Raw genomic sequence first — 15,492 nt, forward strand, 5'->3', positions numbered from 1 at the left:
AGGGGCTCGATTCCAGGACCCTGGGATCATGACCTGAGCTGAAGGCAGCCGCTTAGCGCTTTGGGGCTCTCTGCTCAGCAGGGAGCCTACTTCTCCTTCTGCCTGCCCCTCCCCCTGCTTGTGCTCTCTCGCTCTATCTCAAATAAATAAAATCCTTAAAAAAAAAGAGTATATCATATTAGTATGGGAATGAATCAGTTAAAAAGTCATTAGATTTGACTCCCTAAAAACTTAAAACTTCTGCATATCTACAGCCATTATAAACAAAAGCAAAAGGCTTAAACCAAACTGAGACTATTTCCAACATACAGAACAGTCCAGTACAGAACAGTTCAAGGATTAGGTCTCCAATACAGGACAAAGGAACTCTTAAAAAGAAAAGAAAAAAGTGGAAAAATAGGCAAAAAATATATAAGCACAGTTCTCGGGAGAAGAAATAGAAATGGCCAAAATGTATAGGAGAGATTATAGAACTTGGATGACAATCAAAGAAATACACATGAAAGCGACAGGGTTGTCATTTCCACCTTCCAGACTGGCAGAGGCTCTTTAAAGTCTCGATGTTGGCACAGCCTCAGTGGAACACCCCACGGGTGGGAGCGCACATTGACCCTGCCTCTCTAGGTGGCAGATTGTCCACAGGTATCAAGAGGCTTGACATTTTTTCAGAGACTTTGGTCCTAGCAGTTACACTTCTAGGAATTTCTTCTAATGGGGTAATCAGACATGCACATAAAATTATGTACACTAATTTCACCATCATATTATTTTGGATGTTTCTTGCTTATTATAATGCATGAGAATTATTACTTTAATAAGTGATACAAAATTCAAAGGATACTAAAAGGAAACGGAGTGAAAAATAATTTTCCTTTCCTTCCAGTTCTGTCCTCCATTTCTCTGCCATGGAGCAACCAGTTACTTACAAATCCTTCCAGAGATGCTCTTTGCACATGTGAGAATAGACAGATGCTTGTGCTTTTTATTTTGCATCTCTATTTAATTTTGTATTTGAAGGTTGGTGGTAGCATGCTATATGTACCATATGTACCTTGCTTTTCTCATTTAATAAATCTCAGCATGTGCTCCATTATCAGTAGGCAATATAATGCAGAGGTTAAAAAGCACAGAGGAGTTGCGTTTGAACAAACGCTACTACTTACTAGCTATGTCATCTTAGACAAGTTTCTTTACTTCTCTGGGCCTTAGTTTCCTCATCTATGAAAAGAGTATAGTAATAGTCCTTATACCATAAGATTACTGAGACGATTCAGTGAGTCACTATATACAAAGTGCAGAAAATAGCAACTAGCACATCTGACATAAGTGTTAGCTAATATTAGTACATAGGAAGCTGCAGCCTTCTTTTTAACAGCTGTAGAATATTCCACACCGGGGATCTATTCTATTTTGTCCCACATTAACGGACAACTAGATTGTTCTTAGCGTTGCTGTTGCAAACGAATTGCAGTATTTGTCATGACACTTTTTTTTAAAGGAAACAACATAAATGTCCAAAGTTGGTTTAATTATGGCACGGTGCGCATCAACACAGCGGAATACAATACAACCAATCAAAGTAAGGTTGTAGAAGGGTATCAGATATGTGAAAATGTTCACATATATATTTTTAAGTAGAAACAAACATTTTTAATATTTGTTCTATTTTTTCCATTATAGATTGTAGATTGTAGAAATTGAGAAACAATAAAAAAGTATGGAGAAAAATAGCAATTAACCTAGTCCTATGATCCAGAGATGGCCATGCCTACTGAACATATTGGTGAATTTTATATAATCTCTCTCTCTGAAACTTTGCACTAATTATTTTATAGGGGTTGCTGGCTTCACTAAAAATGTCTGGGAGCTAAGAGTTGGGTTTGTCAGATGGGGGGCTGGCCATATGTGGGTGGCATGGATTAAACCGGCTTGGGGGAAGAGGCTTGCTGTGGGCAAGAAGGCTTCCCAGGAAGTAGAGCTGCTTGAGCCGACCTCTCTCTGGACAGTCGTAGATGCTGTTTCTTTCTAATAGTTATCTCAGTCATTTTCATTGTTCTGTGTTTCCTTTCATACATTCATTCGCTCGGTGAACATCTGTCACAACGGGCCTGTTTGTACCAGCATGCATCTATGTCTTAGGGACTCAGGCATGAACAAGATGAGTTCCAAGCCCGTAGCCCTGGAGCCTGCTTTCTAGATCTTGTCCAGAAACACAGGATAGAGTTACAGACATAGGGCCTGGGCCGTGTCTCTCTGAGATGCTTCCCCAGGCAGTGACCACAGGCGCTTCTCCACGGGTCTTCCTAGTGGTATTTCTGGTGGCGGCTCAGTATTCTGTCCAGCTGCTCGGCATTTGTTTAATTAACCATTTCTGCTCTGTTGGACATGCACATGGTTTGCATGAATACTTCATGGTCTTCACCACGTCACTCCTCTGCTTTTCAAGTGGATCGTTCCAGTTTATAGAGTTACCAGCCACGTGTGAACGAAGGGGCCTGGGCCATCAAAACCTCACCACTGTTGGCTCACTGTTTTTATTTCTATTATTTCTGTTCATTTAATAGGTACAAAACTGGGCTTCACTGTTTAAGTGTTCACTTATTTGATTACTGTTAAACTTTAACCTTTACTTCCTCTTAAGTGCATTTTCTGTTTAAATCCTTTGTTCTGTTGCTTAGTTGGGCTCTTGCTGTGAAAAACAGACTGTACAGTGATGGCTGAGAGCTCCAATTCTAGACTCCCACAGACCTGGTTTCTGTCCAGCCCTGCTTCTTAGGAGCTGTGTGGCCCTGGGCCAGGGGTCTGGGATGTGCTGAGGTGTGGAGGGCGTTCCCAGCACGGGAGCACTCCTTGGGAGCTGAGTCACAGAGTTTGGTGGCCTGGGTACATTCAGGGCACAGTGGAACAATCACTGTGTCTGGCCTTATCTAATAGGCCTACCACGAGGATCCTTGGCTCACTGTGGAATTTCCAGAAGTGCGGCCTTTGGAGTAATGGCAGGCACCACAAGGCCTCTTATTCATTTTCTCCCTGGAAGTCAACCCCAAACCCAGAAGAGGACTGGGGAGAGGCGGGGAGGGGTGGTGGGAAGGCTGGGAGCCCTGCGGTCAGGCACTTCTGGCTTTGAACCCCAGCACCCTCACCGCACAGTTGTAAGTACTCTGAGTCTCCGTTTCCTCATTGGAAAATGGGGTGTCGTCTGGGCACTGCACACTGGGAAGTCCAGCCATTATTAATTCAAGGGCCTCCAGCAAACGAGGCACTGAACTAAAGAGGGTTGTTAAGGAGCCAACAGTAAACAAGGGAAACACATCCTGCCATCATGGGAGGACAAGGTTGGAATTCCTCCTGCCCAGCTTTTTAGCCGTCAGCCCCTGCTCCTCCCCTTGGTCCTCGCTGCTGGGGGCACCACTGCCAGGAATAGGCTGCGGCGGGAAAAGAGCTTTCAGAGGTGTGTTTCTTTCAGAGCGCTGGGTGCAATTGCCAGGGGAAATTTATCGCTTGGAACTAGAATAGGGACTGCCTGGATATCTCAAAAGGTGACTCTTTTGGTGACTAAGTCCTTTTTCTAGGAGAAAAGGATGTTTGGATTCTCAGCAGCCACATGTGCTTTTGAACTCTGTGCGGTCTGTGCCCTGGCTTCTCCCCACCCCAACAGCCCCCCTCAGCGCCCCCCTTTTATTCAAACAGAGGAAAGTTGTGTTTGTTGACCACTCTTTCAGGGTGGGAAAGGAATGTAATGTATGCCTAGACTGCCCAGAATTTCCTGTTAGACACCCACTCCAAACCACGGCCCTGGGATGCATTCCAGACATTGCAGCCCAGTCCTACGAGAGAAGAAAGGGTGCATTCATTTAAATGCCGGCCATTGGGAGGAACTCCCCCTCTCCCCTTAAAAAAAAAAAAAAGGTGTTTAGCTTTTTCCGTAGTAGTATAGTTGTGAATTCAGCTGCATGGTCTCCTCAGGGTTGTAACGTGTTCTGACATCCCCATGTGTGAAGAAGCATCTTTTCCTTGGGAAACCCCAGGGTGCAGTTTTGCAGCCTTAGCATTGGTATCCACGTTGATGCTTGGACATGTTTTTAATGTTCTGCTGTGAACACTTGGATGACACAAATCGGTTGTGGAATACCTTTCTTGATTCTGCTCTTGTGACAAGAAAGAAGCTGGTTTGGAGGGCAGATTTTGGTGCTTTGACACATTAGCGGTAGACTTCTTGTGTTGAGTCCATTTTATCCTAGAAAGTCTGTTATGCTGGGTCTTTGGCCGTCTGGCCCCTGTGCCGGCATGTAGGCTGGCTTGGCACCGTGGAAATTAAAGGCAAACCTTCTTTGTTTTCTGTAGCTGCCAAGATGCAGTTTCTTCACTTGGGGAGAAACTTGAATGATTGGGGATGGATTCATAGTGAGTAGCAAACATTTCCACCTACGTTCCAGCTTCTCTGAGCTTCATCCTGAACTACTCGTTTGATGTAGGGATGTGTGTGGGGCAGTGGAAGTTCCAGATCGGATCCGAGATAAGGACAGATGGGTGGGGGTGTTCACAAAGGCGGCGAGTATGTGAAGCTCTGAGTTGGTGTAGACCCCAGAGGTTTTGGTCCTGAAGCTGGGGTTTCAGGATGGAACCAGAGCCCCCCCACATCTGTAATCTAAACCAGGTCAGCACATAGGAATTGTTTAAGGGCAGTGGTTACGTGGCATGGGCAGCTATCACACTGATTAAGAAACACTGTCGCGGGGCGCCTGGGTGGCTCAGTCATTGAGCGTCTGCCTTCGGCTCAGGTCATGATCCCAGGGTCCTGGGATCGAGCCCCACATCGGGCTCCCTGCTCAGCGGGAAGCCTGCTTCTCCCTCTGCCACTCCCCCTGCTTGTGTTCCCTCTCTCGCTGTGTCTCTCTCTGTCAAATAAATAAATAAAAATCTTTAAAAAAAAAAAAAAGAAAGAAAGAAACACTGTTGGTGTAGGGTCGACATTTCAATTTCTGGATGCAGAAGGGAACCAGGTAGGTCAGAAAGTATAAGCGGTTGACTAGCAACGCCCCCTCTTGGCTGGTGCGTACATACTTGTGGTGGATCCACCTGCACCTTCCTGTGTCTGTGGGCATAAACACAGTTTGATAGCTCTTTAGACCAGTCCTCTTGATCCCACCAAAGGACCAGACCTCACTGTCCACCTCGGTGGACTTTCCCCTGGACATTTCATGTTTTTAATTACAATACTTTCTTTCTAACTGTATTTCATATAAGAGTTCCTAGAAAAGGCCTGAGTCCTAGGGTTTATTTTAAGTGTCACATGTGGAGCTTTTTATTTGTTTAGTTTCCCACATCATCATCATCATCATTATCACCATCATCATTATTATAATATAAAGAAAGCTTCACCAGATAGGAAGTAAAGTTTTAAGGAGCTACTTCAAGTTCTAAGTTTAGAATTCACATAACCAAAACCAAAATGGGTCGGCCTCCATGTTTTCTCAGAAAGCCAGGCTGTGTTTGTAAGGACTGTTGTTTGGAGACACGCTAACTTCTGAATGTTTACAGTGAGACACTGCTCAGTACCTAAAATCAGTCTTTTGTTGCTGTATTTTAAGGTGCTGGTAGATCTTCTCTCTTGAACAAATATGCGTGTTTTTGCTGCATCCGCACGACAGTCCTCCCTGTAGGGTAGGTATGAAGACGCCCATATTTGTGGTGTGGCTTAGGTAGATGAAGTCAACACTGGCTAACCAGGAGCGGCGTGAGACTTGAACGCACAATAGAACTCCAAAGCCCTTTTTCTTTCCATGGGACTTGTTTTTTTTTATTTTTATTTTTTATCTCCATGTGACTTGTATTTAAAGTCAATTTTTAAGTAAGAAATTTCCATTCTAGGCTCTTTAGCCAAAATGGTCCATATCTCTGATTTGCAAATACATATCCTGGAAATCTTTGATGCAGATCGATAGCCATTATCAGTCAATTTAAAATTTAAATTCAGTGGTTCCAGTTCCAGAGGTCAAACCATGACATTTGTGGTACAGTTCTGCTCATCCACTCCCCATTGCCATAGAGTCAGATGCAAACTCATCACCGTGGCTTACAAGGCTGTCATCAACCCTCACCACTGCTCTGATTTCTGAGATACAGTCGTGCTGTCTCTCACATCGGGCTCTTTGCTGTTGCTGTTTCCCCACTTCCCTGCCCCCTCCAACAATTGTATGCACTGTGAGCCCAGCTCAGAAAGCATTTCTTCTAAGAAATCACTCCTACCCTCCCTCAGATCTGGACTGTGCGCCCTTCTTGGGGCCCTGTCAGTGCCCTATGCTGTTCAGTGTCTCTCGCGCTAGATGTGGGCCACATGAGGTGGGGACGATGCCTGTGTGGTTCACCGGTGTTTCTACACCGCCTTGCCTGGCAGCTGACATTTTCAGGGATAATCTTTTCCATCGCAAATAACGTAAACCCAGAGAAACAGGTAATTTATTTTCTTACATAACTGAAAATTCCAGGAGGATCTGGTTTTAATGAAACCAAGTCCCCAGATGGTTATTGTCAGAGATCCATTCCTCTCCGTATCTCAGCTCCTCTTTCCTCTGTTCTGGCTCATGCTCAGGTAGTTGCTTCTCAGTTGATGGCAGAGGAGACACCAGGGGCTCCGGGTTTGGAGCTTTTTGCTTGGCAAGCCAGCAAAAAGAGAATATCCTTTCCAATGGCTGTAGCATGAATCCGGGGGCACACTCTCCTTGGCCCAAGTTGGGTCAAATGCCCAACCCTAAGCCAGCCACGTGGCTCGGATTGGCCAGGCCTCGTTAATAGATGGAAAGTAATTTGTAGGTGGGGGAAGGCAGTAGGGTAATTAGACCCAGCCAGCCAGCATCTTGAGCCCTTTCAGGACCAAATGAGCGCCGAGGGTGGGGTGAGGCTGATGCTGGTCCTGAGCAACTCCATTCATTTCCCCTGCTGGCCTGATTTTGAGAGCACCCGACCAGTCCAAGAGCGATTAGAACATAAGGCAGCCCCTGACCTCCCAAAGCTTCCTACAGGCCCTAGAATTAACCTTCTTTAGCGGGAAGAGGCCTGGCCCCTCCCTCAGTCTTGGAAGTGAGGCCCCTTTGGGTTGCTTCACCTCCTGGTGCACCGAAGGGAGATCCTAAATGAGCTGCCACTTTCCCATCAGGGGGTGCAGACCTTCCCAGGGACTCACTCCCACAGCTCTCTTTGTGGCTTCTACGTGGTAAGCCGTCATATGGTAGAAATTATAAGTAGCTCACTGGCTCCAGGTTCAGGACTTTTTTTAGCATATAAGTGAGTTTGTTAATTTGTTTGTTAGTTGGTTGTGGGGAAGATGTATGTGACCTGAGGATGAAAATGGGATCTGAGGGGGTGCTTTTTGCAGAGCTGTTTCCTGCCCAGCTTGGGCATCGGCTGCTCAGTGTGTCTGAGACATGAACAAATAGCTTGTTTACTTGCAGAGAAATATGCTATCAGCTGGGGAAGAGGCAGGATTTTTTTCTTCCTCTGACTAAATTATTTGAGTGTGGCATAAAAACGAAAGCACCCAAAGTAACAACAGAACAGTTTAACCAATCATACATATTTTTTTAATTAACTATTTATTTGTTTATTTTTTAGAGGTGAGGCAGGGCAGGGGGGAAAGGGGAGAGAGAGAAACTTAAGCTGGCTCCAGGCCCAGCAGAGAGCCCAGCACGGGGCTCCATCTCACAGCCCTGAGATCCTGACCTGAGCCGAAATCAAGAGTCGGACGCTTAACCTACTGAGCCACCCAGGCGTCCCCTCCCCCAATCATATATATTAAATATGAGTTTATTGCAGTGCTTTTCTCTCCATTTGGCATGTTCCCTCCTTGATCTGACCTGATCTGTCAAGACTGCGTTCAGCAGGGCACATGGAGAGAGCACACACTTTGGAAACAGGCCCCCTTGGATTCAGATCCTGGCACACGCAACTCCTAGTGGTAGTCCTGCCGCGGTAAGACAGAAGCGGTAAATGCCTATCTCCTTGGGTAAGCTGTTGAGTGTTACATGAAATGAGGACTGTAAAGTAGTGGAATTTAGAGGGCTGGTCCTCAGTCAACAGTGGTCATTATCACTTCCCCCCACCTGCTGCTTGGAAGGCCTCTGCACCTGGAGGTCCCTGTGGCCTGGTCTGCCATCAGGGGCCCCAAGTGAGAAGACTGGTGCCTGCGACATGCACCCAGGCATTCTCAAGGAAGATAAAACAGCCAGCGTTTCCCGGGGTTTGTGGTTCTAGAGCTCATCGTTAGTGATGGGGATCTTAAACTCACACGTAATTACTGGGCCTAGAGGCCACCCATGCCTGTGGGATTGCTGGCAAGAAGTTTTTCAGTCTTTTTTCATGTGAATTTTCATGTGAATGCATTTGGTTTTGCTGCCAGCAGAAGAGTACCCCAAGACTTTTAGCAGAAGTTCTGTGATCTCTTGAGAGGGAAGGTGCTGTACAAATCACTCAAGTACACAAAAAGAGGAATCATGCCAAAGCTGTTTTTTGGGAGAGAGAAACTCCAACAGTTACCATGTGGACTCAGTGATTTCCTACCCTCGTAATTTCCCGATTCACCCCAAGCACGGGCCCTTTGTGGCGTCTGCTCAGTGCCCTTGACCCACCCAGACGTGGTATGTGGAGGGACAGCACTGGCTGCATTCCCAGGCACTGCTCCTGGCCCTCCAGGTTGTCAGTCTCCTCCCCTGAGGTGTGTTTTTCAGCTTATACTAATTTTTGCCTTTTAGTTCTGACTTGTGGCAGCTCGTCTTGAGGCCTGAATAACAGAAAGGATAACGTCACTCCCTCGGGAGACTGAGTCCAGGACAGGCCGGGAGATGAGTCCATGGCACAGGATTGCCCTGGGTTTCAGGAAGATGGGCTTGCCGGACCGTGTGTTCTCTGTCCCACATCTGCTGCTTATGTGTTCAGTGTCATGGAGGACTCCAGCCCTCCCATCAATGTCCTGACAAACGGCAGAGTTTAAGAAGGGGTCTTCTTTATGCCCTTACACCTCTTATTTCTTTTTTTTTTTTTTTAAAGATTTTATTTATTTATTTGACAAGAGAGAGACACAGCGAGAGAGGGAACACAGCAGGGGGAGTGGTAGAGGGAGAAGCAGGCTTCCCGCTGAGCAGGGAGCCCGATGCGGGGCTCGATCCCAGGACCCTGGGATCATGACCTGAGCCGAAGGCAGACGCTTAACGACTGAGCCACCCAGGTGCCCCCACCTCTTATTTCTTAATGAAGTTAGTCTTGGAGTTAAGAGTGTTCAAGAACCTAGTTTCAAAGTGACTCTTTCTTGGTGCCCTTCTCAGAGAAATGCTTCTCAGAGAGTGTCAAGTCTGATTTGTGCCTGAAAGGATCTTTGTTTTTAAGTAGTGCTTAGTCCCGGATCGGAAGGCTGTCTGCTGGGTTTAGGAAGGCAGATGGTGCCTGACCCTGAGGATGGGTCAGTTACTGAGCAAGCAGCCCCCACTGGGCTGAGGTCAGAGGAATTCTGTCCAGCCAGCAGGATTGGGCTCCATCAACCAGCTGGCCCTCTAGGAATCACATGTTGAATAACAGTCCTTTAGAGTAACTTCCTGGGGCTCCTCATCTTCTCGCACTGAGTGGGTCTCCTGGTATTGGGGCTCCGGGGTGGGGGTGGGGGGGCAACTGCACATTCGGGTTTTCCCATTGCATGACAACTCTGAGTACATGCTGCAGTTGGCCACAGTGTGTTGTTTCTCTTTCCAGCATCCCAGTGCAACATCAGCTTAAAGAAGCCGAGGAGCCGAGGCATCCTTAGCTCCTTCTTCTGCTGCTTCCGGGACTACAATGTGGAGGCCCCGCCCACCAGCAGCCCCAGTGTGCTTCCACCACTGGTGGAGGAGAACGGTGGGCTTCAGAAGGTCAGTGCCGGGGCGGGGAAGGGGTGGGATGGGGTGGGGGGACTGTGCACTCAGCAGAGCCTCAGTAGCTGCGTATCTGTCCCATCCTTCTAGAACATCCTGAATAAGGGATCTATAATAGCTTTGTGTACAGCCATTAACTTAAAGATCTGAAATGACCAAAAAGGTCATCTTCTTCGTCAGAGGATATCTCAGTCATTCCCGTTTAGCAACTGAAGCACATAGATGATGAGAGTTCTAAGAATCTCTTCACTTTTTTATAACATTCTGTCTTGGGAAGTTGGCTGCATGAAACGGAAAGCTGAAGAACCCGTAGCAGAGAAAGACATGGGAAGACAAACGGAGAAACAGAGGCATGCCAAAGAACCAGTAATAAGTATAAATGGGTTTAACTACGTCGTTTAATAACAAACATATTTGTTATATGTTATTCTTTTATATCCATCAGATACAAAGTTTTAAGTCATTTTCACAATACGTTAAAAAAAAAAAAAAGCAAAAAACTAAACTCTGTCCACATGCTGTTTAACGGACATATCCTAAGCAAAGTGACTCAGAACAGCTAAAAGTAAAAGGATGAGCAAGATGTCACACAAGTATATAAACAAAAAGAAAGCAGGGATTGCTACATTCATTCAGTCAAATAGAATTTCAGGTAACAATCACTGAAAGGCCAAGATTATTCACTGTGAAGATAGTTGAGATTGAGGACACAAAAACCATAGAACTTTATGTCCCAAATAGTGTGAGCAACGGACCTGAGCAAGCATTTCACAAAATAAGAAATACAGTTGGCCAATAAACATGAAAACATGTTCAGTATGATTAGTAATCAAAGAAATGCAAACTAAAACAGTGACATAGCCTTTTCCATCTATCAAATTATCGAAGATATTTATAAAGATAATAGGTGGATTTGGATGAGGGTAGCCGCAGAGAGGGTAGAAGATATAAATGGGTTATTGGTAGCCATTTAATTGGTTACACCTTTCTGGAGGGAAATTTGACAATGTAATCTTAAAACCTTAGCAATTATTTATTGACATAGTTATAGATGTGCAAGGATTGAACTATGGGATACTGTCCAGCATAGATTATAATATTGCAAAAGTGTAAGCAACCTGATGATCAACAACAGACAATAAAAAACCCATAGAATAACCATGCAATCAAATAGTGTGCAGCAATTAAAAATAATGTCTCATAAATATTGCTGACATAGGAAAATGTTCACCATATGTCACTTAGGGGATAAAAAAACTTGTAGGTGAGTATATTTATATTAGAGGATAAAATGTAGTAGGTGAGTATATTTACAAGTATACATGTAGTCATACATACACACACGGGCATTTATAAGACTAGAATGATATATGCCAAAATATGAAGAGATTATCTCAGACAGATGGGATTATATATAGAATTTTCTCCCCTCTTCTGTGCGTTACTTCTTTCTCTTTTTTTCTTTTTGCTTTTCCCAGTTTTCACAAAATAAGCTTAAATTACTTTTGGGATTAGAAAATAAATTACTTTAAAAGTATATATGAATGTAAGAAAAAGGATTCTGGGAAGGTGACAATCTGAGCACGTGGCTCTGACCATTTAAATTCTCTCTCTGGATAAACCCAGGTGAGCCTGCTGGTAGAACCTGGAAAGTGCATTAAGGACCCTATAGTTTTCCCGACATCACTAAGGGAAAGAGCAGGCACAGGATTCGTCCTCTCTGGTCCTCAGTGAGAAGCAGGGAACTACCAACAGAGCAAAATGCTTGCTTGTCTTGGAGTCCTAGGACAGAGACTTGAAGCGGATAGTCCTATGAGGTCCCCCAGCCAGCAAGAGCTGTGGATCCCCTTGGAAAGGGCCTACACTGCCCACTTATTGTGTGTGGTCCTTGGAGGGGCTATACTAATGAGTTGAGTTGCTTTCACCTCATGTACCCTAAAGGAGCCCATCACTACAGGGACTTTCTTCATGTCCTTGTGGTTGGTCACTTTGGGCTCTGCTGGACCATGAAAACATTGCTCCTTGTGGGTCCTGGCTCTGCTCCCTCATTTGCCACTGCTGAGAAGGTCCAAGTTGAAAAACTAGAATAGGAGGCTCCCACTGAGGTAGAACTAATGAAGGAGATAGAAGAGAACTTTTTTTTTTTTAAGATTTTATTTATTTGAGAGAGAGACAGAGCACAAGCAGGGGGAGGAGGAGGGGGCGAGGGAGAAGCTGACTCCCCTCCAAATGTGGAACCCGACACAGCTTGATCCCAGGACCCGGAGATCATGACCTGAGCCGAAGTCAGATGCCCAACCAAATGAGCCACCCAGGCTCCCTGAAGAGAACTTTAGTAGACAACTCAGGAAATGATATTTCAAGAAATGAATTCTGAGTACAGAAGTAACTTTTAGAATTTAAAAAAGAAATCCCATGATTTCTAAATAAAAAAATTCAGTAAACAAACTGAGAAAAAGGAGACTGAGGATGGTCACTGCTGAGAACTGAATTAATGTTCCAGAAGAGCAAGTGGAAAAAATATCTTACAGTTCAGACCAGAGACAGAGATGATAATTGGGGGGGGGGGGGGGGGGGGGGGGGGGAAGGAAGAGGCATCTAGGAGACCTAACAGCAAGTAATAGAGTTCCAGAAAGAGAAAACGGTGATAGAAGAAATTTTTCTTGAGTTGAAAAAAAATCTCGAATGTGTAGATTATAAGGGCTTGCCAAGTCTGCAGCAGGATGAGGGAGGCAGGTGGAGGAGCACATGCCTAGATATATGCTGTTGAAATTCTGAAATTTAAGTGTAAAGAGAAAATCTTGCAAGCTACCAGAACAAGATATTTTCAAAAGAAAGAGAATTATTCTAGTACCAGACTTTTCATCAACAATATTGAAAGCCAGAAGACTATGAAAGAAAAATTTACAGGCTACTGAGAGAGAATTCCAAACCAAAAATTCTATATGTGGCCAAGATATCATTTATTAAGGCAAAGGAAGTACATTTTCAGACATGTAATGATTCAGAGAGGGGACAAAAAAAAATCTGGGTGAGACTGATATTCTGTTATGATATAATTATAGAAGATGTAGGAATAAATACAATTATTAGGAATAGAACTGTAACAAGCAGCACAATTAGAAAATAGATCCTCAATAGAGCCCCATGTCGGGCTCTGCGCGGAGCATGGAGCCTGCTTGGTATTCTCGCTCTCCCTCTCCCTCTCCCCCTGCTCATTCTCTTTCTCTCTCTCTCTCTCTCTCTCTCTCTCACACACACACAGACAAATAAATAAATCTTAAAAAAAAAAGAAGGAAAGAAAATAGATCCTCAAAATTCACAAGGAGTGAAAGGAGAAACGGGCAGAAATGTGAACAAACTATCAAAATTAAGAAAAGGAAAAAAAGAACAAACAACATAAACAGTAAACTGAACATAAAGAGTAGGCATGAAACCAAGTTCAATGAACCAAATTCTCCTAACAAAAGACCAAGACTATATCAGATTGGCTTGACAAATTCATCTGTATGCTGTTTCCAAGAATAGACCTGTATCAGATAGGAACGATTTTGGCAGCAAGTAAAAGAAAACTGACAAATAATAGCTTAAACAAATAGGGGATTATTTTTTTCACATAAAAGGCCTGAGTCTGGCAGTTGCTGGGGTTAGTTTAGGGGCCTGATGATGCCATGAGGGACCCAGGTTCTTTCTGTTCTTCTGTCTCTCCATTTTTCTGTTCCACCATCCTTGGCTTGTTTGCCTTCATCCTCACGCTTGTTTATTATCTCAAAGTCACAAGCTTCAGACAGCATATCCACATTCAAGGGAAGAAGAGAGGGAGGATCAGCACTACCCATGCCTGTCCCTCTTGTGGAAAGTAAATGCTTTCACAGAAAACCCCAGGGGGCTTCTACGTATGTTGATTGGCCAGAACTCTGTCACAGAGCTACCCTCCAGCCGCAAGGGAGGCCCGAAAAGGGAAGAATTTAGACTGGCGTGTTTCTGCCCTCAACAGAGTCAGAGCTCTTTCACAAAGGAGAAAGGAGGAATGACTGCTGAGTAGACATACTAGGCAGTGTGGGCTCAATTATGCTGTAGTAACAACCCCCAGATCTCAGAGGCTTAGAACAATAAAAGTGTATTTTTCACTCATGCTACATATTTATTATGGATTAGGTGGGCTCTCTGCTCTGTGGCATTTGTCCAGTAGAGAGAGAATGTGAGCCACATATGTTATTTACATTTTTCTAGTAGCCTTATTTTGAAACTATTTTTTTAAAAAGGTGAAATTGAGTTTAATAATATATTTTATTTAACCAAGGATATCCAAAATATTATTTCAACGTGTAATCAGTAGAAAAAATTAATGAGATAAAACTTACATTCTTTTTCTCCCACTAATTCTTCAAAGTCTGATGTATATTTTGTACTTAGAGCACATCTTCCTTTGCACTAGCTATCTTGCATGAGCTCAGTAGCCACCTGTGACCTGTAGCTGCCATTATCAGACTATATAACCTATCTTATCCTCATTCGTGGACTAGACTGAGGAAGGCCCATCTCTTTGCTTTCATCATTGTCACAGCAGGACAAAGGGAATGTGGTGAATCACACTGGCTCTTAAAGTTTTCACTCAGAAGTAACTCACATCTTATTGGCCAAAGCAATTCACGCGACTACACCTAACTTCAGGGAGCATGGAAGTGCGATCCTACCATGTGCCCGGAAAGAAAACTGGAATTATTTGGATAACAGGGCTAATTACTGCTACAGTAGGTGGCTACCAGTTTCTGACATCTAATATATAATGATTTTAAGAAGGTGGAAAATAGATGGGCAAAATGTAAAAAGAAGATCAAATAAAAAGAAAGCAAAGGTGGCAATATTAATATCAGACAAAACAAAATTCAAGGTCAAAAACATTAAACAGGAGAAAGAGGGACATTTTCTCATGATAATAGGTCTGATACATGAAGTGTGTAATAGCCATAAACCTTTGTATACTAATCAACAGTACAGACAAATATATAGAAGAAAACCATTTAAACACGATAAAAAACTATCTTCTAAAAATATGGGGCACCTGGGTGGCTCATTTGGTGGAGTGTGTGACTCTTGATCTTGGGGTTGTAGGTTCAAGCCTCATGTTGGAGGTAGAGAGTACTTAAAAATAAAATCATTAAGGGGCACTTGGGTGGCTCAGTCAGTTGGGTCTGCTTTTGGCTCAGGTCATGATCCCAGGGTCCTGGGATCGAGCCCCACATTGGGCTCCCTGCTCGGGGGGAGCCTGCTTCTCGCTCTCCCGCTCCCCTTGCTGTGCTCTCTCTCTTAAATAAATAAATAAATAAAATCTTTACAAAAAGTCTTTAAAAAATAAATAAATACAACAAACAACATAGGAAAATCTTTGGTAGTTTCTGGCTAATGCAACAAGACAAGAAAATGAAACACTTGGTGTAAATATAAAAAAGATTGGAAACTAGTTTTATTTGCACATGACATGATTATTTACATAGAAAACCCAAATACTTCAAAAATAGAATCATTAAAAGGTTTTGCTATGGTAGCTCTTATTTATGGAGAAATATGCTGTGTTTCTAGGTAAGACTTAAAA

The 15,492-nt window shown here is 43.9% G+C and overlaps 1 protein-coding gene across 5 annotated transcripts in view; it reads left to right on the forward strand.

The window, feature by feature from the left end:
• The window catches only part of CTDSPL (CTD small phosphatase like), a 114,406-nt gene that overhangs the window by 70,080 nt on the left and 28,834 nt on the right, over positions 1-15,492 (forward strand). For all 5 annotated transcript variants that reach the window (XM_034992004.1, XM_034992022.1, XM_034992014.1 and 2 more), the window contains exon 2: positions 9,739-9,893. In XM_034992004.1, coding sequence (XP_034847895.1) covers positions 9,739-9,893 — 155 coding nt within the window. The remainder of the gene's footprint in view (positions 1-9,738; positions 9,894-15,492) is intronic.

Source organism: Mirounga leonina, unplaced genomic scaffold (assembly GCF_011800145.1).
Source record: "Mirounga leonina isolate KUSES-001 unplaced genomic scaffold, KU_Mleo_1.0 Mir_115, whole genome shotgun sequence".
Taxonomy (NCBI): Eukaryota; Metazoa; Chordata; class Mammalia; order Carnivora; family Phocidae; genus Mirounga; species Mirounga leonina.